The 25006-nt window shown below is 41.9% G+C and overlaps 1 protein-coding gene across 9 annotated transcripts in view; it reads right to left on the minus strand.

Moving 5' to 3' along the window:
- Positions 1-25006, minus strand: part of EIF4ENIF1 (eukaryotic translation initiation factor 4E nuclear import factor 1) — a 55351-nt gene that overhangs the window by 10441 nt on the left and 19904 nt on the right. For 6 of the 9 annotated variants that reach the window (XM_032256567.1, XM_032256573.1, XM_032256572.1 and 3 more), the window contains exons 4-12: positions 21546-21673; positions 17368-17654; positions 16909-17110; positions 15759-15934; positions 7335-7470; positions 6636-6815; positions 5665-5897; positions 1286-1357; positions 353-536 (exon numbers count right to left, since the gene is read on the minus strand). In XM_032256567.1, coding sequence (XP_032112458.1) covers positions 353-536; positions 1286-1357; positions 5665-5897; positions 6636-6815; positions 7335-7470; positions 15759-15934; positions 16909-17110; positions 17368-17654; positions 21546-21673 — 1598 coding nt within the window. The remainder of the gene's footprint in view (positions 1-352; positions 537-1285; positions 1358-5664; positions 5898-6635; positions 6816-7334; positions 7471-15758; positions 15935-16908; positions 17111-17367; positions 17655-21545; positions 21674-25006) is intronic. The other 3 variants (XM_032256571.1, XM_032256570.1, XM_032256576.1) reach the window with 2 other exon arrangements.

The raw sequence follows: 25006 nt of genomic DNA on the forward strand, positions 1-25006 counted from the left end.
AATTTTTTTTTTTTTTTTTTTTTTTTTTTTGAGACAGAGTCTTGCTCCGTTGCCCAGGCTGGAGTGCAGTGGTGCGATCTTGGTTCACTGCAACCTCCGCCTCTGAGATTCAAGCAATTCTCCTGTCTCAGCCTCCTGAGTAGCTGGGATTACAGGTATGCATCATCATGCCTGACTATTTTTTGCATTTTGAGTACAGATGGGGTTTCCCCATGTTGGCCAGACTGGTCTCGAACTTCTGACCTCAGGTGATCTGCCCACCTCAACCTCCCAAAGTGCTGGAATTACAGACGTGAACCACCACACCTCACCATAAAATTCCCATTTCTTTTTGGCAAATAAGCATACTTACCAATTGGTGATGGTATTCTTGGGCGAAGGTAGTCTGCTGAGGCTGCTCGAGTTTGAAACACCTGTGACAAGGGAGGAGAGGGTGCTCTTTGGCCCAGTAAAGATGTTGTAGGCTCCAAGCTCCCCATAAGGCCACTCAGAAGATTGGAAGAAGCAGCTCTCTGAACTGGTTGACCCAGAAGTTCCTAAAGGCAGAAAAGCCAAATCCCTGTGAACAAACTTAGTTCTTCCTTCTACTCAGAGGCTGTGAGTTGTGGATTAACTTTTGAGAGCCACAAGATGAATCTCCCTCATCCTCAACTGAAAGACTTGGCACATGTACATGCAACACATTTCTCTGAATGTTCAGCTAGCAACATTTGCTCTAAGTTAGTGCTACAAATAGAGGTTACTTTTTTTTTTTTTTTTTTTTTTGAGACAGAGTCTCACTCTGTCACCCAGGCTGGAGTGCAATGGTGTGATCTCAGCTCACTGCAACCTCCACCTCCTGGGTTCAAGTGATTCACATGCCTCAGCCTCCTAAGGCGCTAGGATTACAGGCGTTTGCCACCACACCTGGCTAATTTTTGTATTTTTAGTAGAGTGAGCGTTTCACCATGTTGGACAGGCTGGTCTGACCTCAGGTGATCCGTCCACCTCAGCTTCCCAAAGTATTAGGATTATAGCCATGAGCCCCTATGCCCAGCTAGATACTTTTAAGTTCCACAGAAACTGCAAAGCAAACTAGAAATCAAGGCTTAGTTTGTCAACTTTTTTAGCCACCCCTATCTCCTGCCCATCGAGATTAACACCAACACCAAAGTATGTTAGCCAACAAGATCACGGCTCTCATTGCCAGGCAACATACATCATTTTCTAAGGCCCAAAGCTGGACCACTAGACAAAACCGGTTCAGAAGACTACTGTTCAAGACTTCAATAAGATTGTGAAGTACCTGCAGGATGTTCTTAGGGACAGGCTGGCCTGGAATCTCAGCAGGGGACATCAAATGGCTTTCAAGATTTCGCTAAAAAAGTCAAAGGAAAACTGGTTTTAACTTTCTTAACTCACTTAACTTACAGATTGATTGAGGACCACAAGAAAGCATAAAATACTCCTCCTAGGGAGTTGATAACAGCAGAATGATGCTCAAGTCACAGAAAACTTAGACCAACTTGTTTTGCTGTCAACACACAGGTCCCAAAGATCTGAGGATCGAAAGACTGTTCACATGTACATGCAAAGTCCACTCAAAGATTGTCACTATGCTAACCCTAGTCCATTTCCCCATTTCTAACACTGACCAAAAGAAGGGGGGAAAATGGTGAAACTGGGGAACACTTACTTGAGACAACTCTTGCTACCCATTATCTTTAACAAGATTTACTGGAGACACACACACACACACACACACACACACACACACAGTCTCTCTCTCTCTCTCTCTCTCTCTCTCTCTCTCTCTCTCTCACTCTCACTCTTTGAGACAAGGTCTTGTTCTGTTGCCCAGGCTGGAGTATAGTGGTGCAATCATGGCTTGCTGCAGCTTTGACCTCTTAGGCACAAGTGATCCTCTAATCTCTGCCTCCTAACTGGGAGGGGACTACAGATGTGTGCCACCACACCCAACTAATTTTTATATTTTTTTGTTGAGTTGGGGTTTCGCCATGTTGCCCAGGCTGTTATTGAACTCCTGGGCTCAAGCAGTCCTCCCGCCCTGGCCTCTCAAAGTGCTGGGATTATAGGCATGATCCTCCGCACTCAGCCTACACATATAGTTTTAAAATACTAGCAAACAACATGCAGGTTTAGCCAAACTCTGTTATATTTCAGAGTTTCATATTTCAGGAAATTTAAGCTTTATTATTTTTAAACAAGCTGTTCCAATACACATACAGGGAAAAATTCAAATTTTCACATACAGGGAAAAATTCAAATCCACTCTTAAAGCAGTAGTGTTTTTTTGTTGTGTGTTTTTTTTTTTTTTTTTGAGACAAGTCTGTGTTTCCCAGGCTGGCCCTGAACTCCTGGGTTCAAGCAACCCTCCCACCTTGGCCTCCCAAGCAGCTGGAACTATAGGCGTATACCACCAGGCCTGGCCAGCAGTTACATTTTGTACATCCAACTTGGAGTCCCCTCCTGCACTGGACATCACTATGCCTATTTAAGCTCTGCATTAAGTGCTGTCGCTGGTGTAGTTTCCCTTCCACTAGATGGAGCTCTCAAGGTCCAAAGCAGTGTGTAGGCATGACAAATAGCCCAAGGATACCCAAGTACTTTATTGTCAGTTTTGGAATTGGGACTAAAGGCAGATGATTTCATAAGTTATCTCTTTAAGAGTCATTTCCATCTAACAAAAACAAATAGACAACTTTATACCACATGGCTTATTATATTTGGAGGATGGAATCTATAATTTAAAACAGAATTTAGATTGAACCAACATGTATTATTTTTGGATGAACCAATATGACTGAATCTAAATGGATGGAGGCAGATCAGAAATAGTACATAAAACACACACAGTAGTAATTAAAGACACTGAATTCAAAAAGTAAACCATGACTTAACAACATGCAAATTGAGCAGTATTCTAAGATAACAGCTGCTATTCTTATTCCATTACTTTCCTTGTTGCATTCTTTCCTGTTAGCCGAATTTGTCTTAGCCTTTTCCTAGCCACTTGAATTATGTCATCCATCCTCCTTTGACAGGGGTTTGAGGCTCCTTTGCTCAGCTAAAACCAGATATACTTCAGAGTACTAAAACCCCAACATCAAACCAACTGCCCTTACAACTCAGAGTAAATTGTGTTAATATGAAATCCTAGAATCATATCTGCAATAAAATGTGGAAAAACGGGCTGGGCGCGGTGGCTCACACCTGTAATCCTAGCACTTTGGGAGGCCGAGGTGGGCGGATCACCTGAGGTCAGGAGTTCAAGACCAGCCTGGTCATCAGGGTGAAATCCCATCTTATTAAAAAAAAAAAAAAAAAAAGTGGAAAAACATCAGGTAAACTGCTGAATCCGCTGCTTCCATATTATTAGCTGCTCACACCAAAAGAAAGAAGCTAATTACAAGATATGAACCACACTATTGCAGTCAGCACCCAATTACCAAGACACAAAGGAAACAAGAAAATAAGATAGTCTATCATCTTTCAATCTGGTCTTTATTTGAAAGCATTTGTATCTAATAACTCTTTGTATAAAAATAACTCAAGCCTGGGTGTGGTGGCTCATGCCTCTCATACCTGCACTTTGGGAGGGCAAGGCAGGCAGATCACCTGAGGTCGAGTTTGAGACCAGCCTGGGCAACATGACGAAACCCCGTCTCTACTGAAAATATAAAAATTAGCTGGTTGAGGTGATGGGCACGTGTAATCCCAGCTACTCGGGAGGCTGAGGCAGGAGGATCACTTGAATCCAGGAGGCGGAGGTTGCAGTGAGCTCAGATTGTACCACTGCACTCCAATCTGGGCACAAGAGCAAAACTCTGTCTCAAAGAAAAAAAAAAAACAAAAAAAAAAAACTCTGCAACAATTTACGGGAACATTCTCCTGCAACTGGCATGGTGTGGTCAGACACCAAGAAGTCAGTCTACCTATCTGAGGTGTCTCTGCCTCTTTTCAAGGGTAGAAGGTCAGTCCTGGCACTAAGGAATAATGGCACCCCTGACTGAGCAGGTTGAAATCTCTTATCACTATTGGTCAAATAAGGAATGCTAAAAGTCAGTTGCTTTCTCTTGGTGTAAGACATAATGGGCGCATTATGTTTTAGTATAAGACAAAAGGGCACGGTGGCTCACACCTGTAATCCCAGCACTCTGGGAGGCCGAGGCAGGTGGATCACGAGGTCAAGAGATCGAGACCATCCTGGCCAGCATGGTGAAACTCCGTCTCTACTAAAAATACAAAAATTAGCCGGGCGTTTGGCATGTGCCTGTAGTCCCAGCTACTTGGGAGGCTGAGGCGGAGGAACTGCTTGAACCCAGGAGGTGGGGGTTGCAGTGAGCCAAGACTGGGCCACTGTGCTCCAGCCTGACAACAGAGCAAGACTCCGTCTCAAAAAAAAAAAAAAAAGACATAAAGAATAGCTATTGCTATTTGCATCTTGGCTAACTGCTAGGTTCCCAGGCAAGCAGGGAACAGGAGAAAAGAGAAAAAAAAAAAAAAAACAGGGAAAACTCAATTTGGTAAATTTGCTTTAACTTAGCAACTAGAATAAGTCTATGTTTATGTTTTTATTATTCATATCTACCCTGCTTCCCCACCAGTTTGTATCATGATAGTGATATTAACACATAGGCTATGGGTGAGAACTACCCTCTAAAAATTGTTAGGTCAAAGACCAGTACACTATAAACACCTGCATTTACAAGGTGACATGCACTTGTGTCATCTTATAACCTAACTTCATGCCTACAAGTGTTGTTTAATTTGGAGCCACAGCTTTTTCCATTAGTAAATTGACAGAATGTAATTATCTTGACAAACTCATCTCAGACCACCCCTCACCTTTTTTTTTTTTTTTTTTTTGAGATGGAGTCTCGCTCTGTTGCCCAGGCTAGAATGCAGTGGCACAATCTCGACTCACTGCAATTTCTGTCTCCTGGGTTCAAGTGATTCTCTTGCCTTGGCCTCCCAAGTAGCAGGGACTATAGGTGCCTGCTCCCACATCCAGCTAATTTTTGTATTTTAGTAGAAATAGGGTTTCACCATGTTGGCCAGGCTTGTCTCGAACTCTTGACCTCAAGTGATCCGCCTGCCTCAGCCTCCCAAAGTGCTGGGATAACAGATGTCAGCCATTGTGCCCAGCCCCATCTTAGATACTTTACAAATGATTTGTATGACTGCAAGAAAGCAGGTGATCCCTAGTATCTGGGAATAATTAGAAGATGTGAAAATAAAAATTTTACTATACAAATATGGTAAAGTATATGAACTTATGTAGCTGAATAACAAAATTTTCTCTGGAGATCATCTGAAAAGATAGTTTTATACCTCATTTTAGCAGTGACTTAAAGTTATACAGGCATTATATAAGACTAAATCTTTTAATCTTTATACTGTCACCCACAATACATATAAATTAACCACAAGCCTGCTTTTTCTAGTAATAAATAATATATCAATAATTAAGGCACACACAAAAGCATCAAGAACCAAATGACTACTAAAGAATTTCCTGCAAGCTGTCAGTGGATCATCAACAACAACAACAAAAGAATTTCCAACTTACTCAGAATACCATTTTAAAAATCCCTTTATTGTTGTGGGAAAAAGGAGAAAAAAGAAAGGGAGAAAAGGGCGGGATTTGTGCCAGATACTTACGCTGACTTTGGGCTGAGAAGGCAAAGTCCCACTTGCCTTCATTGTGCTTACTAGCTTGTTGAATGCAGTCATGTCTCCATCTTTCTTGAGCTGTCGATTGTTAGTTACAGCATTCAAAGTCTCTTCTAGGTGTTCTGCCATGAAAGGAGTTGAATTCTTCACTTGCTGGTCCACCTTCAAGCCCTTCAGCCCTGCTTCTACCTCTTCCACTGAAAGCACAACCCCTGAATGTGCTAAGAAGTTAAGAAAGTCGAGGTTAAATCAAGCAAAGAGATATCTGGTAGGAATTATTTTTGGCTAGTATGATAGGTAAGATGGAAATAAATCTATTTCAAAATTGAGATGAGACTGTCAGAAATGGCTGACACCAAAAATAGACAAACTGAAGACATTTAAAATCATATTGAGTACTAAGTAAGAGATGGCATAAACTAAACCAACAATGTTTAGATGCTAGGAACCAGGGGATCACAACCATGAGGTGTTATGCTTTAAAAGCTGACAAGCTCCTGCTCTGCATCCTGCAGAAGGATATGAATCCCAGATAGGCCAACACTGGCAAGATTGCTACCTGCACTGTGGTCATAATATCACTAAATTTTTATGTTGAAGATTTAAAGCCTAAGCAAGAACATGGAAGACTGTGGCAGAGTTGTGAGGAAATGGTTAAGTTAATGCTCTGGAGGAATAAAACATTCACTAGAGTTTGTTTTCAACATTCACTGGATTACTACAATCAGGCCCTAGGTAAGAACTTAAAAGGAAAATTTCCCATAGAGCTCATGACCCACTGTGCGATTCTCAAAGAGGTGGTATTGTTTGATGAAATGAGTTTTTAAAAAAGAACATTAAACAAAATCCCCATATGTATTTGACTTTTTATGAAACAGAGGTATGGTAGACCCTAATGCATGAAGACTGAACATCTAGACTTTTTCAGATATCTAAAACAGATGTTCATAAACACTTACAGCTTTCTTTAAGTTTTTCTTTATTTGCAGAAAGGCTGGAAAGAAGCGGTTTCAAATCCACTTTGGCTTTCTGTAGCATTTCTAAAATATCCACCTTATTTTCAGTATGGTCTTCCAATGGTATAGGAGCAAAGTAATTCCCCGAGTTTTGTCCAGGAGAGATGATGGCTTGCTCCAGACCTATTATTGCAAATAAATATACTTAAAATTAATCTGTTCTGATAAAGAAACATACCTTTCAACAGTTTTTTCTTTTCCTTTTTGAGACGGAGTTTCGCTCTTTCACCCAGGCGGGGGAGTGCAGTGGTGCGATCTTGGCTCACTGTAACCTCTGCCTTCTGGTTTCAAGTGATTCTCCTGCCTCAGCCTCCCAAGCACCTGGGACTACAGGTGTGCGCCACCATGCATGGCTAATTTTTGCATTTTTAGTAGAGATGGGCTTTCACCATGTTGGCCAGGCTGGTCTCCAACTCCTGATCTTGTGATCTGCCCGCCTCAGCCTCCCAAAGTGCTGGGATTACAGGCATGATCCACTATGCCTGGTCCCTTGAACAATATTAAAAGGACACAAATTAAAGGCTTTTCAGCTGTCCAGAGACTCTTTGACCCTAATCAATTCCTGACTAATAAAGACAGAATGAACCTTATCAGAGGAAAACCCAGGTTTACCTTTGAGGCCAGAATCTGAAGCCATTTTACCTGCAAGTCTCTCTAGCTCTTCGTGTGGTGTTGACCCAAGACTGCTGGATCGGCTTCCTGATCTGCTCGGGTTAGAGAACCACCTACTGAACCGACTGGCAGAGACTGACCCTTCTCCCAAAACATCTTCTATCATCTGAAGAAAAAGACAATAAAAACTAAGTTTCTAGATGAAAAAGGACAAGAAAGTTCAATCTTATGAAAGGGTCACTTACTTTGAAACTTCCTTTCATGCTGGTGACTTAAAGATAAACACTCTCACAATCTAGGAATTTGAACACCTTTTTCTTCCCCCTTCCTGGGTCATATCTGAATAACCCAAACTCGGGTATAACCAACTATCTACTTTTTTTTTTTAATTAATTACTTTTTAAAGACAGTCTTGCTCTGTTGCCCAGGCTGAAGTACAGTGGTGCAATCTTGGTTCACTGCAACCTCTACCTCCCAGGTTCAAGTGATTCTCATGCCTCAGCCTCTCGAGTGGCTGAGACTATGGGCATGTGCCACCACACACCCGGCTAAACATTTTTTTTCTATTTTTAGCAGAGACGGGGTTTTACCATGTTGCCCAGGCTTGTCTTGAGCTCCTGACCTCAAATGATCCACCTGCCTTGGCCTCCCAACGTGCTGGGATTATAGGCAGGAGCCACTGCGCCCACCTACTTTCTAAGAATATAAAGCAAAGCTTCTATGCTACAAAAAGTGTTTCGGTTTTCTATCCTTTGCCTCAGGAGAAAATCCATGTACTACCAAATGTTCTCAGAGGACAGTGTTAAAATCAACACACAGCATTCCACTGACAAGCTGATGAGTGACCTTCAACTAAACATCAAGTATGGGGAAAGGATGAAAGAAAATCATTGCTTCAAACTTGGTGGCTTCAAGGTTGTAATGAACATTATGAAATTCAATCGTGACAGTTTCAGAAGTCAAAGACTAAAAAAGTAGAGCTCATAAAGATTGTAATTCTAGGCCAGGCATGGTGGCTCACGCCTGTAATCCCAGCAGTTTGGGAGGCTGAAGCGGACGGATCACCTGAGGTCAGGAGTTTGAGACCAGCCTGACCAAAATGGAGAAACCCCATCTCTACTAAAAATACAAAAAATTTAGCAGGGTATGGTGGCACATGCCTGTAATCCCAGCTACTTGGGAGGCTGAGGCAGGAGAATCGCTTGAACCTGGGAGGTGGAGGTTGCGGTGAGCTGAGATTGTGCCATTGTACTCCAGCCTGGGCAATAAGGGCGAAACTCCATCTAAAAAGAAAAAAAAAATTCATCTGGGCTCGGTGGCTCATGCCTGTAATCCCAGCACCTTGGGAGGCCAAGGCAGGCAGATCATGAGCTTAGGAGTTTGAGACTAGCCTGGCCAACATGGTGAAACTCCATCTCTACAAAAAATACAAAAAGTTAGCCAGACATGGTGGCGCATGCCTATAAATCCCAGCTACTCTGGAGGCTGAAGCAGGATAATCACTTGAACCCAGGAGGTGGAGTTTGTGGTGAGTGGAGATCATGCCATTGTACTACAGCCTGAGCGACAGAGTAAGACTCTGTCTCAGAGGGGAAAAAAAAAAAAAAAAAAAAATATATATATATATTTCATAATTCCAAGTAAGCATTTAGAAAAAGTATCAGACTATGGAAGATGAACTTTCAACTGATATCTAATTTCTGTTTGAGCTTAATGGGACATTTTCAGGTGTTTTCTGTTTGTTTGCTTCCAAATCCAACCTCCATAGTTTTTAATAAGGGCAATTAAATAATGTACTATGATCCAAAATAATTTCTTTAGAATTATAAAATAGTGCCAACCTTCTTTACAAACTAGATTTAAGCATTTTTTTAAAATTTCAATTCAAATCACACCATAAATTCAAATATTCAAATTGATTTTTTTGCAGTATTCTTCTCAATATTTAGGAAAGACTAGATAGAGCAAACATCTGTCCAGAAATCAGAGATATCCATAAAAATAAGGCACATACTTCCACTTCAATCCCAATGATAAACAGAAAACATGCTTTTTCAAACACTGGTACATGGATGACAGAATTAGTGACTTTTATTTGAAATCTGAAACCCACAGTTTCCAAAGTTAAACAGGGGAAGCTTAGATCTATTCTTTGTTCTTATCTGGAAGAATGTTTTCATAATCCATACCCAAACTAAGCCACAAAATACTTCTCTATTTTAATTCAAGACCCTAATTTTTGTTTCTAGAATTTCTATTTTCAGAGGAATTATCTAGACAGTTTCAATCACATTCCACCTATAGATGCTCACACCTTACATAATGCTGACTTTTAAATGCAATAATTTTGTATTAATTAAAATACAAGAAGCGTGAAAAACTAGGGAGTGTATCCAAGATATAAGCATCTTAGTGATAATCAGGAATTCTAAAAATAACTAAAAAAAAAAAAAAAAAAAAAAAAGCCAGGTGCAGCTTATGCCTGTAACCCCAGCACTTTTGGAGGCCCAGGCAGGTGGATCACCTGAAGTCAGGAGTTTGAGACCAGCCTGGTGAAACCTGTCTCTACTAAAAATACAAAAATTAGCTGGGGGCATGGTTGTGGGCACCTGTAATCCCAGCTACTCCAGAGGCTAAGGTAGGAGAATCACTAGAACCCAGGAGGTGGAGATTGCAGTGAGCCAAGATTGGACCATTGCACCCCAGCCTTGGTGACAGAGTCTGTCTAAAAAAAAAAGAAACAAAGAAGGCCCGGCGTGGTGGCTCATGCCTGTAATCTCAGCACTCTGGGAGGCCGAGGCAGGTGTTATCACCTGAGGTCAGGAGTTCAAGACCAGCCTGGCCAACATGGTGAAACCCTGTCTTTAAAAAAAGAAAAAAGAAAAGAAACAAAACATAATTAAAAATGTTTCAATGTTGAAAAGAGTTTGAAGTTTATAAATAACAAAAGTAATGGCTTTGCATTTTAACTCCTTTTATTTCCTTTGATCATACTGTATAAGAAAAAAGATACAGAGAAAGAACATGCGAAAGCAAAGGAAATGAATACAAAGTATCTGGACATTCTCTAAAGATATTAAAGTAAGTGATGAAAGTCCCTTCCATATTTTGTCTAGTAACCAATTTTGCTTCTGGTAGACATGCAAAACTTTTATTGTAGTGAAAGCATAACAAGTAGAAACAAGTCACTTTTACACACATTTAGTGGAAATACTAATTTCAAGAAACTAAAGCATCTTAAACATGAAAAGGTTAAAACTAAATTTTACCTAATTGGTCATTTTTAACCAAAGAGCAAAATAGGACTTTCTATAGCAGGGCCTCCCTCATGTACCCTGGTAGAAAAGTAAAGACCTGGGCCCACTGCTCTGCATTCTTGGTCAGGGTATCTCCTCTGCTACATCATTGTCAGCCATCAGCTGATTGAGGAGCCTGGGCACTGCAATTTGTGTTTAAGCTGCCCTTATTAGAGTAGATTTTGAATAACATTTTAAAGGTAATCTATATGGCTATTAGTCTGATCCTTTAAACCAGGTCATTTAGACAAGTCACATCCTTGGATTCATATCATTCTGCTAATCAAACATGTTCCATGAAATATTTTTGTTCTTTGACAATTCCTTGGTTTCACTGATCAATGCTTTTTATTACTTTCCATTTTTATAGTAATTTTTTATTTTGTATTTGTTTCACTATAGTTTCATTCTTTTTGTTTTGATTTCTAATGAATTCATTTAAGGCTATACACTTTTCTTCTGCACATACTTCTGATCACCAAGAAACCATTCTACGTCATCTTCCTGTTGTTAATCACTATTTCCAATTTGATTTCATTCAATATAGTTACACACATATGTGTCACGCACTACAGAAAGAGTACCATATTTTAAAAAAACATTTTTAATTACTTATTTAAATTTGCATGTATTCCAAATGTTCAGTTTGTATACATTTTTCTGGCTTTTAATTCGTCAATTTCTAAGGCACTGTGATGCCAGTGAATACAGTCCACACATGTGTATGTGTGTGTGTATGTATATATTTATTTTTGAAACAGAGTCTTGCTCTGTCACCAGGCTGGAGTGCAATGGTGCCATCTCACTCACTGCAACCTCCGACTCCCTGGTTCAAGCAATTCTCCTGCCACAGCCTCCTGAGTAACTGGGATTACAGGCATGCGTGGGCCACCATGCCCAGCTAATTTTTATATTTTAGTAGAGATGGGGTTTACCATGTTGGTCAGGCCAAGCTGGTTTCGAACTCCTGACCTCTCGATCTGCCCACCTCAACCTCCCAAAGTGCTGAGATTACAGGTGTGAGCCATCGTGCCTGGCCGTGTATGTCTATTTTTGATCCTTGTGTTTCCTCGGCTTGAAAGTAAGCTCTACGAGGATGGGAACTTTATTTTGTTTACTACCGTACCCTTAGGTCCTAGAACAGTGCCCAGTGGTTAGAACGGCTCAATAATTTAAGACAGGGTCTTGTTCTGTCACCCAGGCTGGCGTACAGTGGTGTGATCGCTGGTTGCTGTAGCGTCAATCTCCTGGGCTCAGCCTCCTGAATAGCTAGGATTACAGGAGCATGCCACCACACCCAGCTAATTTTTATTTTATTTTTTTTAGCAGGGTCTCACAAGCTAGTCTCAAATTCCTGGCCTCAAGTGATCCTCCTGCCTCAGCCTTTGATAAAAATTTCTAAATAAAACAAACAAATGCATTATTTGAGATTTCCTTTATAGCCTAGTAATTTAAGTTACATAAAAGAGAGTGTATTCTCATTTTTGTTATAAAGTTCTTTTTATATTAACACCCAACATTTGTAGAGCTTACTAAGCATCTAATACTGTTTTAAGCACTTTACATACTTGTCAATTGATACATATCCTTTATAGCATTTCTTATTTTTCCCAACTGACTTGTAATTTTCTGAGCACTGTGTATTAGAGTTCAGTTGGTTATATAACACAGAGCACCTGTTTTTTATTGACCTCAGTTTTGCTTTTTAGAGGATCTATTATGGAATATAGAATTTAATAGCACCTCCATGGAAAACATGGAGACAGGGTTAATAGCTTAGTTCTGACTGCCTAGCATTAACCACATTTTGGTTGAGGTTGAAGGCCAGAGGACAAAACAGGGCTCAGTTGCTATTCCTACCTTTATGCTTCAGAGGTAGTATATTTGGAAGAGTTAAGAGAAGAAACTCATTATTGGAACTGTATAAATTACAAGTCAGTTTCCATCAATTACTGGCTGTGTGACTTTGTGTGACAAATTCTATGCCTGTTTCCTCATCTGTAATTTGAAATAGTAATATGATTTATATGGGATTTGTGAAGATTAGATGACTTACTGTGTGTAAAGCTCTGTATATACAATAAGCACTGTATGCATGTTACCCATTATTATTAAAGGTTTAGGCTTAGGCTAAGCACGATGGCTCACGTCTGTAATCCCAGCACTTTGGGAGGTCGAGGCAGGCAGAGAACTGGAGGTCAGGAGTTCGAGACCAGCCTGGCCAACATGGTGAAACCCTGTCTCTACTAAAAATGCAAATATTAGCCAGGCATGGTGGTGTGTGCCTGTAATCCCAGCTACTCAGGAGGCTGAGGCACAAGAATGGCCTGAACCTGGAGGCAGAGCTTGCAGTGAGCTGAGATCACACCACTGCACTCCATGGTGGGTGACAGAGTGAGAAACTCTGTCTTCAAAAAAATAAATAAATAAAAAAAGCAAAGAAAATAAAAGAAAAAAAGATTGCCATCTGTCTTCTAAGAGAGAAAAAAAAAAGTCACTAAACTGTTGATGTGGAAAAAAGAAATACTGTACCCTCAGAAGTTAAGAATTTTAAAGGGCCACTCAGTTTAGAGCAACTAAATTAAGCTTGCATCTGAATATGATCCAAAGGACTGGCTTGGGAGACTGTAGGTGAGGCATGTGGCTAGGAGACTTACAATTAAAATTGCTGCTGTAACTTTAGGAACAAAATCACAGTAAGAATTGCCAACATTGATTTGGAACCACATTCCATATGCTCCAGAGCAGTGCTACAGGCAAGTGTGGACCATGCTGGTCTATATTCAGGTAAGTTCAGGAATTGAGAATAAATGCTTAGAAACTGGTTGGGCAGGGTGGCTCACACCTATAATCCCAGTACTTTGGGAGGCCAAGACGGGTAGATTACTTGAGGTCAGGAGTTCGAGACGAGCCTGGCCAACATGGCAAAACCCCACCTCTACTAAAAATACAAAAATTAGCCGGGTGTGGTGGTTGGCGCCTGTAATCCCAGCTACTTGTGAGGGTGAGGCGGGAGAATCACTTGAACCTGTTAGGCAGAGGTTGCAGTGAACTGAGATCACACCACTGCATTCCAGTCTGGGCGACAGAGCGAGTGTGTCTCAAAAAAAAAAAAAAAAGGCAGGGTGCGGCAGCTCATGCCTGTAATCCTAACACTTTGGGAGGCTGAGGCAGGCAGACTGCCTGAGTTTAGGAGTTTGAGACCAGCCTAGGCAACACAGTGAAACCCTGTCTCTACTAAGCTACAAAAAATTAGCCAGGCATGGTAGTGTGCATCTGTAGTCTCAGCTACTTAGGAGGCTGAGGCAGGAGAATTGCTTGAAGCTAGGAGGCGGAGGTTGCAGTGAGCCAAGATAGCACCACTGCACTCCAGCCTAGGTGACAGCGCAAGGCTCCATCTCCAAATTAAAAAAAAGAAACTTTTAGGCCAGGCGCAGTGGCTCAAGCCTGTAATCCCAGCACTTTGGGAGGCCGAGGCAGGTGGATCACGAGATCAAGAGATCGAGACCATCCTGGTCAACATGGTGAAACCCCGTCTCTACTAAAAATACAAAACATTAGCTGGGCATGGTGGCGCGTGCCTGTAATCCCAGCTACTCAGGAGGTTAAGGCAGGAGAATTGCCTGAACCCAGGAGGCGGAGGTTGCGGTTAGCCGAGATCGCACCATTTGCACTCCAGCCTGGGTAGCAAGAGTGAAACTCCGTCTCAAAAAATAAATTAATTAATTAAAAAAAAGAAACTTTTACACCAATTTGGTTTTGCCATAACATTTGTACTTTATACTAAAACACTGGTCTTCAATGGAATGGAAATAAAGCCTTGCACCTCATCATAGAAAATTTAAGAAGAGGCTGGGCACAGTGACTCATGCTTGTAATCACACTTTGGGAGGCTGAGGCGTTAAGATCATGAGGTCAAGAGATTGAGGCCAGCCTGGCCAACACGGCGAAACTCCATCTTTACTAAAAATATAAAAATTAGCTGGGCGTGGTGGCACGCACCTGTACTCCCAGCTACTCGGGAGGCTGAGGCAGGAGAATTGCTTGAATCCAGGAGGTGGAGGTTGCAGTGAGCCAAGATCAGGTCACTGCACTCCATCCTGGCTACAGAGAGAGACTGTCTCAAAAAAAGAAAATCTAAGAAGACTGCCTTAGAATACATTGGTGGCCCTGTACCTATCAGTAATATGCTGTGCCTGCTCACTTATTTTTGGTAGCAATCTCCTGGGTGTAGGGGAGAACGAAATGACAACGGAGATAGGCCAGTGTTGCCTGCTCTGTTGTCCCTAGCTTTGTCTGCTCATCCAATAATCACATAAAGAGGCATTACGATTAAGGAGTAGATACTAATCCAGAAATGCTGATGGGACGGGAATAAGAGTACATAGCACAAGACTGAGGGAGAGTTTACCACTACTTTTAAAGTCCAGAAAGACTGGACCTCAAGAGTTTAACAGCAATACTGATAGCATTACAAGTTCCTTTTCATTAAAGGTTTCTGAAACCATCACATCTAAAATATATTGCCTAACCAGGCAGCCTCCCCCAAGGAATGCAAGTCAATGTGACAAAATCGTCAGTTATAAAAAGTCACCTTCACAGTAAGTCTACAACAAACAACTAACCAAAAGGAGACAATGCAAACATCTGAAAAATTTTATGGCCAGGCATGATGGCTCATGCTTATAATCCCAGCACTTTGGGAGGCCAAGGCAGGCAGATCATAAGGTCAGTAGTTCAAGACCAGCCTGGCCAACATAGTGAAACCTCATCTCTACTAAAAATACAAATAAGCCAGGCATGGTGGTGTGTGCCTGTAGTCCCAGCTACTTGGGAGGCTGAGGCAGAACAGCTTGAACCTGGGAGGGGGAGGTTGCTGTTAGCCAAGATCACACCACGACAGAGTGAGACTCGGTCTCAAAAAAAAAAAAAAGAATTTTTAGTCTACCACCAGCTTAACAAAAGAGTTACCTGGTACAAAAATCGGATTTCATATTATCCCTTAGGCCTCTCAAAACAAAGCCAATAACAATTTAAATATGTAAGAATGCAAGCCAAAACACACAAAAGCATCTAGGAAAACAACACTTTCAAAAAGACGTCTTAAATACTCAGGTCAAATTTAACTACACATTTTAAAGTGTGCTGCTACACTCACCGAAGCCAAGCCTGGCACCTTATCAAGGTTAAAGAACTCATTAAAGTCAAATTCTCCTGGGGACTGCTCAGGCAAGACAGCATCCCTTGGCACTTCTTGATCAGCCGCAGGCTCCTGTGCAAGGATGACCTCTACCTCATCCTCTTCGGCCACTCCTCCATTGCACTCTATTATACCTGAAAGCAAAACCAGGACAAAAACCGTCTGATAAGTAAACCACTCCAGTGTCACTCTGTGGCTTCAGCCCTCAATACACATGCAGAAGAGCCACAGATGACTTTAAAAGCAGACTTCTTGTGCAGGTACTGTACAAGAGAGAACAAAACAGTCCCCGTTCTATAGGAGGTGGAAGTGGAAAAAAGCTTTAATAAAGCCAAAACACCAACAGAATGGGGGAAGGATTATGGTCCCCTTCCTGAGAACTTCTTATTTTTTCTTTTTCTTTTTTTTTTTTGAGATGGAGTTTCGCTCTTGTTGCCCAGGCTGGAGTGCAATGGCGTGATCTCGGCTGACCAGCCTGGCCAACATGGAGAAACCCCTCCTCTACTAAAAATTAAAAAATTAGCCAGGCGTCATGGCAGGCACTTGTAATCCCAGCTATTAGGGAGACTGAGGCAGGGGAGAATCGCTTGAATTTGGGAGATGGAGGCTGCAGTGAGCCAAGATGGTGCTATACTCCAGCCCGGGCAACAGAGGAAGACTCCGTTTTTATAAAAAAAAAAAAAAAAAAGCAGTTTCAAAATCAGGATGCATCATGAAAAACTTGCCATTTCCTATACATTTGGTGCCCCATTCCTAAGTATACAATTAGCCAGTGATAATCACATCTCTATTTTTGAGACAGAGGCTGGAGTGCAGTGGTGTGAACTCAGCTTACTGCAACCTCTACCTCCCAGGTTCAAGCAATTCTTGTGCCTCAGCCTCCCGAATAGCTGGACATACAGGAGCTGACCACCACACCCGGCTAATTTTTATATTTTTAGTGGAGATGGGATTTCATCATGTTGGCCAGGCTGGTCTCAACCTCCTCATGTCAGGTGATCTGCCCACATGGCCTCCCAAAGTGCTGGGATTACAGGTGTGAGCCACTGCATCCGGCCTACATTCTCATTTTAAAACAGCGAACTTCCTTCCCAACATTTGCACTGACCTTCCTTCACAGAGGCTGTCCGTCGCCTTGTTCTTTTTCTCCCTTTGTGATCTTCTTCTAGTATCTTATCATCGAAGCCAGTCAGTTCAATGGTTTCAGACTGACTTGTGGGTCCAGCTGAGAACCACTCTGGTTCTTCTTCTGTGTAAGAATCATTTCTTCTGCGTTCACCAAAGACACGCTTACTATCCCCAAACTCTCTCTGGAAAAGTACATAAAACGAGATTTAAAAATTTCTAGTCAAGGTATTTCTACTTCAATCAAGGTCTTCACTGTAATGTTCAATAGTGAAAGGAAGATACGATGCTGTCCACCAGAGGCCCATCACCACCCCCAGCCCCTTCCTCCCTGACTGGTTTAAGAGTGGGGTGTGTTCATGCCTATTCTCAAAGTAACCTGGTATAAATGAAGTCAATGTGTCCCAAGCACATGAACTACCGAAGAATCTAGAAGACAAACCCTGAAACGCTTGTCCTTGAAGTCCCTCTCTCGGTCTCTGTCTCTCAAGTCCCGCAGGTCCTTATCGCTAAGACGGTGATCCTTCTCAAAGGTCCGGGCAGAGATTATCCTCCCACTGCCAATCCTACGTCCACCAAGCAGACGAAGCCCATCACTGTCTTTTTCTAATGGACTTCCTGAGCGCCGAGAACTAACAGCAGCTGTCACGTGGCAGCCCCCTCCAAAGCTCCGCCTCTGAGGGCTTAGAACAACATCTAAGTCATCTTCTTTCACACGCTCTCGTGGATCTAGAAGGACATGGGAAAGAGAAAGTTAAGCAAATCAGTAAGGTGTTTTTTCTTTTTAAGATGGTATGTCCACGACTGATGGGAGGAAGGGGATGGTTGGAAGACAGTCACTACTTAAATTGGGCTTATCAACAGATTCAGGCTAACATATACATTATATATTTAAATAAGGCTGAGACACTGGCTTTTCTCTTTGAAGCAATACATGTATTTCAGAATAAATGACTTTCCATGATTAGTCTCTGCAGTGCCTTTGACTAAATCCTTACCTAAGAATTATTAGCAAATGTTTTGTCAACTAAAACTACAAGTGTCAGTATTTGAAAAAATAACTGCTTAAAAAGTTAAAGTGTCTCTTCAACAAAATAGTGTTGAATAGTCAGATATCCATAGACAAAGAAATGAACTTAAATCTATATTTGGGGCCAGGTGTGATGGCTTATGCCTGTAATCCAACACTTTGGGAGGCCAAGGCAGGTGGATCACAAGGTCAGGAGTTCAAAATTAGCCTGGCCAAGACAGTGAAACCACATCTCTACTAAAACTACAAAAATTAGCCAGGTGTGGTGGTAGGCGCCTGTAATCCCAGCTACTTGGGAGGCTGAGGCAGGAGAACTACCTGAATGCAGGTGGCAGAGGATGCGGTGAGCCGAGATCACACCACTGCACTCCAGCCTGGGCAAGAGAGTGAGACTCCATCGCAGAAAAAAAAATCTGCATTTGGTACCGGATATATACAAAAATTCAAAATGGATCGCAGATCTAAATGTAAAACCTAAAACTAAAAAATTCTAAATGAAAATGTAGGAGTAAATCCTTGTGGCATTGGGTTAGGCAAAGCTTTCTTAGGCATGACACCAAAAGCATCATCCATTTAAAAAAACTGATATACTGGGCTTGATCAAAATTTAAAACGTCTATTCTTTGAAAGACACTGTTTAGAGAATGCAAAGACAAGCCACAGACTGCACTGGGACAAAATATTTCAAAGGATTTTTCTGATAAGGACTTACATTCAGAACACATAAAACCTCTTAATGAAAAAACTAACCCAATTAAAAAATGGACAAATGGTTTGAACAGACACTTCACCAAAGAGGTTATGTGGATGGCAAATAAGCATATGAAAAGATAACATCATTAGTCATTAGGGAAATGCAAATTAAACCATGTGATAATACTACACACCTATTAGAATGGCTAAAATTTAAACGACTGACCATTCCAAGTGCTGACGAGGATGTGGAGAAAGTGGAACTCTCATACACCGCTGGTGGAAATGTAAAATGGTACAACTACTTTGGAAAACAGTTCAGCAATTTCTCAGAAGGTTAAACATACACACATCTACTATACAACCCAGCCATTTTAATCCTAGGTATTTACCCAAGAGAAAAGAAAGCATATGTCCATACAGAGACTTGTACATGGATGTTCATAGCAGCTTCGGTTCTAATAGTCAAAAACTGGAAACAATCCAAATGTACATCAACAAATAAATCGATCAACTGCTGAATTCATACAATGGAATACTAATAAGCAATGAAAATAAACTAGATACAACAACATGGATGAATCTTAATTATGCTTAGTGAAAAAAGCTACACAAGGAGTACACATTATAACTCCATTTATATAAAATTTTAGGAAATGTAAACTTATCTATAGGGACAGAAAACAGCTATAGAAAGCAGATCAGGCCAGGCACTGTGGCTCATGCCTGTAACTCAAACGCTTTGGGAGGCCAAGGCAGGTGGATCACCTGAGGTTGGGAGTTCAATACCGGCCTAGACAACATGGTAAAACCTCGTCTCTACTAAAAACAAAGAAATTGGGGCCGGGCATGGTGGCTCACACCTATAATCCCGGCACTCTGGGAGGCCAAGGTGGGTGGATCACTTGAGGTCAGGAGTTCAAGACCAGCCTGGCCAACGTGGTGAAACCTCATCTCTACTAAAAATAAATAAGGCAGCTGGGCGTGGTGGCGCATGCCTATAGTCCCAGCTACTTGGGAGGCTTAGGCATGAGAATCACTTAAATCCGGGAGGCAGAGGTTGCAGTGAGCCAAGATTGCAAGACTGCATTCCAGTCTGGGTGACACACCAAGCCTTCGTCTCAGGGGAAAAAAAAAATTAGCTGGGCATGGTGGAATGTGCGTTTGTAATCCTAGCTACTCGGGAAGCTGAGCTGGGGGAATCACTTTAACCTGGGAGGCAGTGGTTGCAATGAGCAGAGATCCTAACACTGTACTCCAGCCTGGGCGACAAGAGAGACTGTCTCAAAAGAATAAAAAAGGAAAAAAAAAAAAAAAAAAAAAAAGCAAGCACATCAGTGCTTGCGTGGATGGGGGGAAATGTTGGGGGAAGGGGGCTAAAGGGAGGGACACACAGGAATACTAGGGAACTTCTGGGGGTGATAAAAATGCTTATGCTGATTTTGGTAATGGTTTCACAGGTATATACACATGTCAAGACATCAAATGGTATACTTTTTGTGCAGGCTATTATATGTAAATTCTAACTCAATAAAGGTGTACGAAAAACATGTCATCACACAAAAAATATCTTCCTAGAAAAATCAGGAAACTGAAGATTAGTCCAAATGAGAAAAATCTGCTTTAATTTTCTTATCAGAAACAGCTGCTAGAATGTTCTGGTGTATACTTTTACAGAATTTCTGTATACCGTCTCAGTTTTTTCCAAGAACAGGATATAATGTGGACAGTTTTCTATACCTTGGTTATAAGTCAGTACATCACGAACATTATTTACCAATAAACATGTCTGCAACATGGTTTTACAGGACAATGCAATGTAATATTCCCATGCTTGGATATACCAAAGTTTACTCAACCCTTTTCTACTGTTGGATATTTTCCTTCTAAGTTTTCATTTTTTCATTCATTTTGAGATGGAGTCTCAGCTGTTGCCCAGGTTGGAGTGCAATGGCACGATCTCAGCTCACTGCAACCTCTGCCTCCAGGTTCAAACAATTCTCCTGCCTCAGCCTCCCAAGTAGCTGGGATTACAGGTGCTCACCACCACACCCGGCTAATTTTTTAATTTTTAGTACAGACAGGGTTTCACCATGTTGGCCAAGCTGGTTTCAAACTCCTGACCTTGTGATCCACCCACCTCAGCCTCCCAAAGTGCTGGGATTTACAGGAGTGAGCCACTGCACCTGGCCATTTTCATCATTTTAAAAAAGTCCCTGCATGTCTTGAATGATTCTGCTAGAAGAAATTCTTTGAGAGACATTACTGCACTGTGTACTGACAGACTGTGTAGAAGGATCTTATAGCTTAAACTAGAGTCGGGTTATCTTTTTCGTTTAGTTCCAAGTTTTTATGATGGGTCTTTTCATCTCAAAAAGAGTTTTTGCAACAAGTTCCTTGACTGGCTATTATATTACCTGGTCTCCATTTCACACTTAAACAATGTTTTTAGTTTAAAGAGGGAAGCTTTAAACTAGCGAAAGTGGAAGATGAGACTTAACTCCAGTCTCAAACCATATCCAAGCCTTCTATTCAGATCACAGTCCATTATGAATTAAGAAAGGCCAGAACTGATTTATACCCGAGGACTGGTCTCATGTATGACAGAAAGCATGATAGATTTCCTACCACATCTAACTCCGTTATCCATGCCAATGAAAGATAATCAGTACTTTTAATTCAGAAGCACACAGCCTAACACGGTCTTTTTATATAGCTGTGACAAGGTAGACTATGACTTTACCCTGCTAATTATGAAAAATCCAACTGATAAATCAGTTTCCTGATAATGACATTTCCCCGCAAAGCGTAAAATTCTCAGAGCTAAGAAAGAAGCAGCCACCAAAAGCATGTCCTCGAAAATCACTAACCCCACTTCTGAGTGACTATGTACTCACCTACTATCCTGCGCACCAGGGAAGGCCGGTCTGTATCCACCTCTTTCTTCAGACTTTCCACTGGTGAGCTCTGCCCTGAAGCCGGGTAGAGAGAGGCATGCCACTTCTCAGGGTCCCAGACACCATCACTACAGGTCAAAAAGTACAACTGTTAGCACTTGTGCCCATTAACTATATAGGCAGTCCAATTTCTAAACCTCCTCAGGTAATAAGTTATGGAAACCCATTGTCTCTCTCTGTCTCTCTCTCTCTCTCTCTCTCTCTCTGTGTGTGTGTGTGTGTGTGAGAGAGAGAGAAAGAGAGAGAGAGAGACAGAGACAGAGACACAGACGGACAGACAAGGTCTCGCTCTGTTGCCCAGGCTGGAGTACAATGGCATGATCTAGGCTGACTTCTACTTCCACCTCCCAGGTTCAAGTGATTCTTTTGCCTCAGCCTCCCCAGTAGCTGGGATTACAAGTGCCCACCACCACATCTTGTTAATTTTTGTATTTTAGTAGAGATGGGGTTTCACCATGTTGGCCAGGATGGTCTCGAACGCCTGACCTCAAGTAATCTGCCTGCCTTGGCCTTCCAAAGTGCTGAGATTATAGACGTGAGCCACCATGCCCAGCCGGAAACCCATTTCTAATGTAAAGCTTCATGACTGCCTGCAGAATGGTGACCTCTTTTAAGACGAAAACAAAAACAACTATTAATTCAGTAATACTTTGTTGATCACCTAACACCAATAGTCACTTGAAAACTAATGGTCTGTACACAATTGAAATATTTGGACCATATACCTTGGAGTACACATGGATTACAATTACTACACCTGCACTACACAAAGAAGATGCTCCATAAATATTAACTGTTGTTTACTAAAGATTAATACAAAGCAGAAAAAAAAAAAAATCCCTTAACTCTTTCACCAGAAATAGCACCTGGATCAACTGATGTGCATTTTTCCAGAATTTCTATGCACAGTCTCAGTTTTTCTATAAGCAGAGTAGACAGCTTTACGACCTAACATGTGTAGTTTAGTTTTTATTTTGTTATTCTCTGTATAATGATGGAGTGGCAGGTAGTACAGCGGGCAGAGCAGAAACCCAAAATTCCAACCCAAAATATGGGCTGGAATTCTAGCTCTCCCACCACTATTGGGAACATCCTGGACAAGTTACTGATACTGAGCTGCATGTTCTGCAGAAAAGACTTCCCAACCCCCAGATTAGATCAGGCCATGTTATACTCCACAATTGTCCTTTGCAGCCTGTGATGTTTGCAATGATAAATATTTAGCAGTATTTGATTGTATCCTTCCGCTGACCAATGCTCCATGAAGCCAGGAAATATTTGATGCAACCTGGCACAGTGTTTATCACATAACAGGTACCAATGAACATTTCTTGAATAGGTGAGTTAACTTTTCAGTCTCAAACTCCTCACAATAAAAGACATATTACCTATCTTTTAGGATAGTGGTGAGGATTACCTGGAGGGTTTAAGAGCCCAACAAATTTTAGCTCTCAGAGAGGTGAAATTTTCTTTTTTTTTTTTGAGACGGAGTTTCACTCTTGTTACGCAGGCTGGAGTGCAATGGCGCGATCTCGGCTCACCGCAACCTCCGCCTCCCGGGTTCAGGCAATTCTCCTGCCTCAGCCTCCTGAGTAGCTGGGATTACAGGCACGCACCATCATGCCCAGCTAATTTTTTTTGTATTTTTAGTAGAGATGGGGTTTCACCATGTTGACCAGGATGGTCTCGATCTCTTGACCTCGTGATCCACCCGCCCCGGCCTCCCAAAGTGCTGGGATTATAGGCTTGAGCCACCGCGCCCGGCCTCCTCTTTCTTATTTTCATCACTAGGCATAATACCTCTGCTTCAGAAGTAAAAGCTGTATGTCTGCCCATGAAAACTTTTTTATTATTATTTTTTTTACACAGGGTCTCAGATTTCCGTCACCCAGGCTAGAGTGCAGTGGCATGATCATAGCTCAATGCAGCTAAAATTTCTGGGCTCAGGTGATCCTCCCGCCTTAGGCTCCTGAGTAGCTAGGACTACAGGCACACGTCACCATGCCTGGCTATTTTTTTAAAATATATTTTGTCTTGCTATGTTTCCCAGACTAGTCTTGAATTCCTGGCCTCAAGCAATCCTCCAGCCTTGACCTCCCAAAGCACTGGGATTACAGGCATAAGACACCTCACACAGCCCATGCTAACTATTTTTATGACAAGAAGAAATAGAGTATTAATAATAAAATTCAACTTGAGGCACAAAAAGTCTTTATACCTTTTTTTTTTTTTTCCTAAGACAGAGTCTTGCTCTGTTGCCAGGCTGGAGTGCAATGGCATGATCTTGGCTCACTGCAACCTCTGCCTCCTGGATTCAAGTGATTGTCCTGCCTCCCAAGTAGCTGGGACTATAGACGCACACCACCATGCCAGGCTAATATTTTGTATTTTAGTAGAGACGGGTTTCACCATGTTGGTCAGGATAGTCTCGATCTCTTGACCTCGTGATCCACCCACCTCGACCTCCCAAAGTGCTGGGATTACAGGCATTAGCCACTGCGCCCAGCATCTTTGTCACTTTAAAAAAAAAAACAGCTTAACTGAGACTTATGAAAAATCCTAATTGGAATACCCATTATTCAAATATCACCTTCATCAGGGAATGTGGTGAGGCATCAAGGTTGTTTATTCTTTTTTCTTTTTGATGGAGTCTTGCTCTGTCACACAGGCTGGAGTGCAAAGGCACAGTCTAGGCTCACTGCAACCTCCTCCTCCCGGGTTCAAGTGAGTCTCCTGCCTTAGCCTCCTGAGTAGCTGGGACTACAGGTACATGCCACCACACTCAGCTAATTTTTGTATTTTTACTAGAGATGGGGTTTCACCATGTTGCCAGGCTGGTCTCAGACCCCTGATCTCATGATCCGCCTGCCCTGGACTCCCAGGGTGCTGGGATTACAGTCACCGCACCCAGAAGCATCAAGGTTTAACAGGCCTTCCCCACAGTCTATGTAAAAATTTTAAATAGTCTGTCCTAGGTCAGGTGTGGTGGCTCATGCCTATAATCTCATTACTTTGGGAAGCTGAAGATTGCTTGAGCCCAGGAGTTTGACACCAGCTTGAGCAACATACTAAGACCCATCTCTACAAAAAAAAACATCATGGGGACCTGGTGGTGGTATGTCCCTATAGTCCCAACTACTCAGAAGGCCAAAGCAGGCAGTTTGCCTGAGCCCAGGAGTTAGAGGATGCAGTGAACTATGATTTTGTCACTGCACTCCAGCCTGAGCGACAGAGATCCTTTCTCAAAAAAAAGTTCGTCCCATTTAACCAAGAAATTGAACATTAATATGATGCTTTGTATGTTTAAAAATGTAGGCTAATATGAACCATTTACCTTGATATTTAAGAAATGACTAAAGTGGGCCGGGCGCGGTGGCTCAAGCCTGTAATCCCAGCACTTT

Source organism: Sapajus apella, unplaced genomic scaffold (assembly GCF_009761245.1).
Source record: "Sapajus apella isolate SASKATOON/1434 unplaced genomic scaffold, GSC_monkey_1.0 scaffold95, whole genome shotgun sequence".
Taxonomy (NCBI): domain Eukaryota; kingdom Metazoa; phylum Chordata; class Mammalia; order Primates; family Cebidae; genus Sapajus; species Sapajus apella.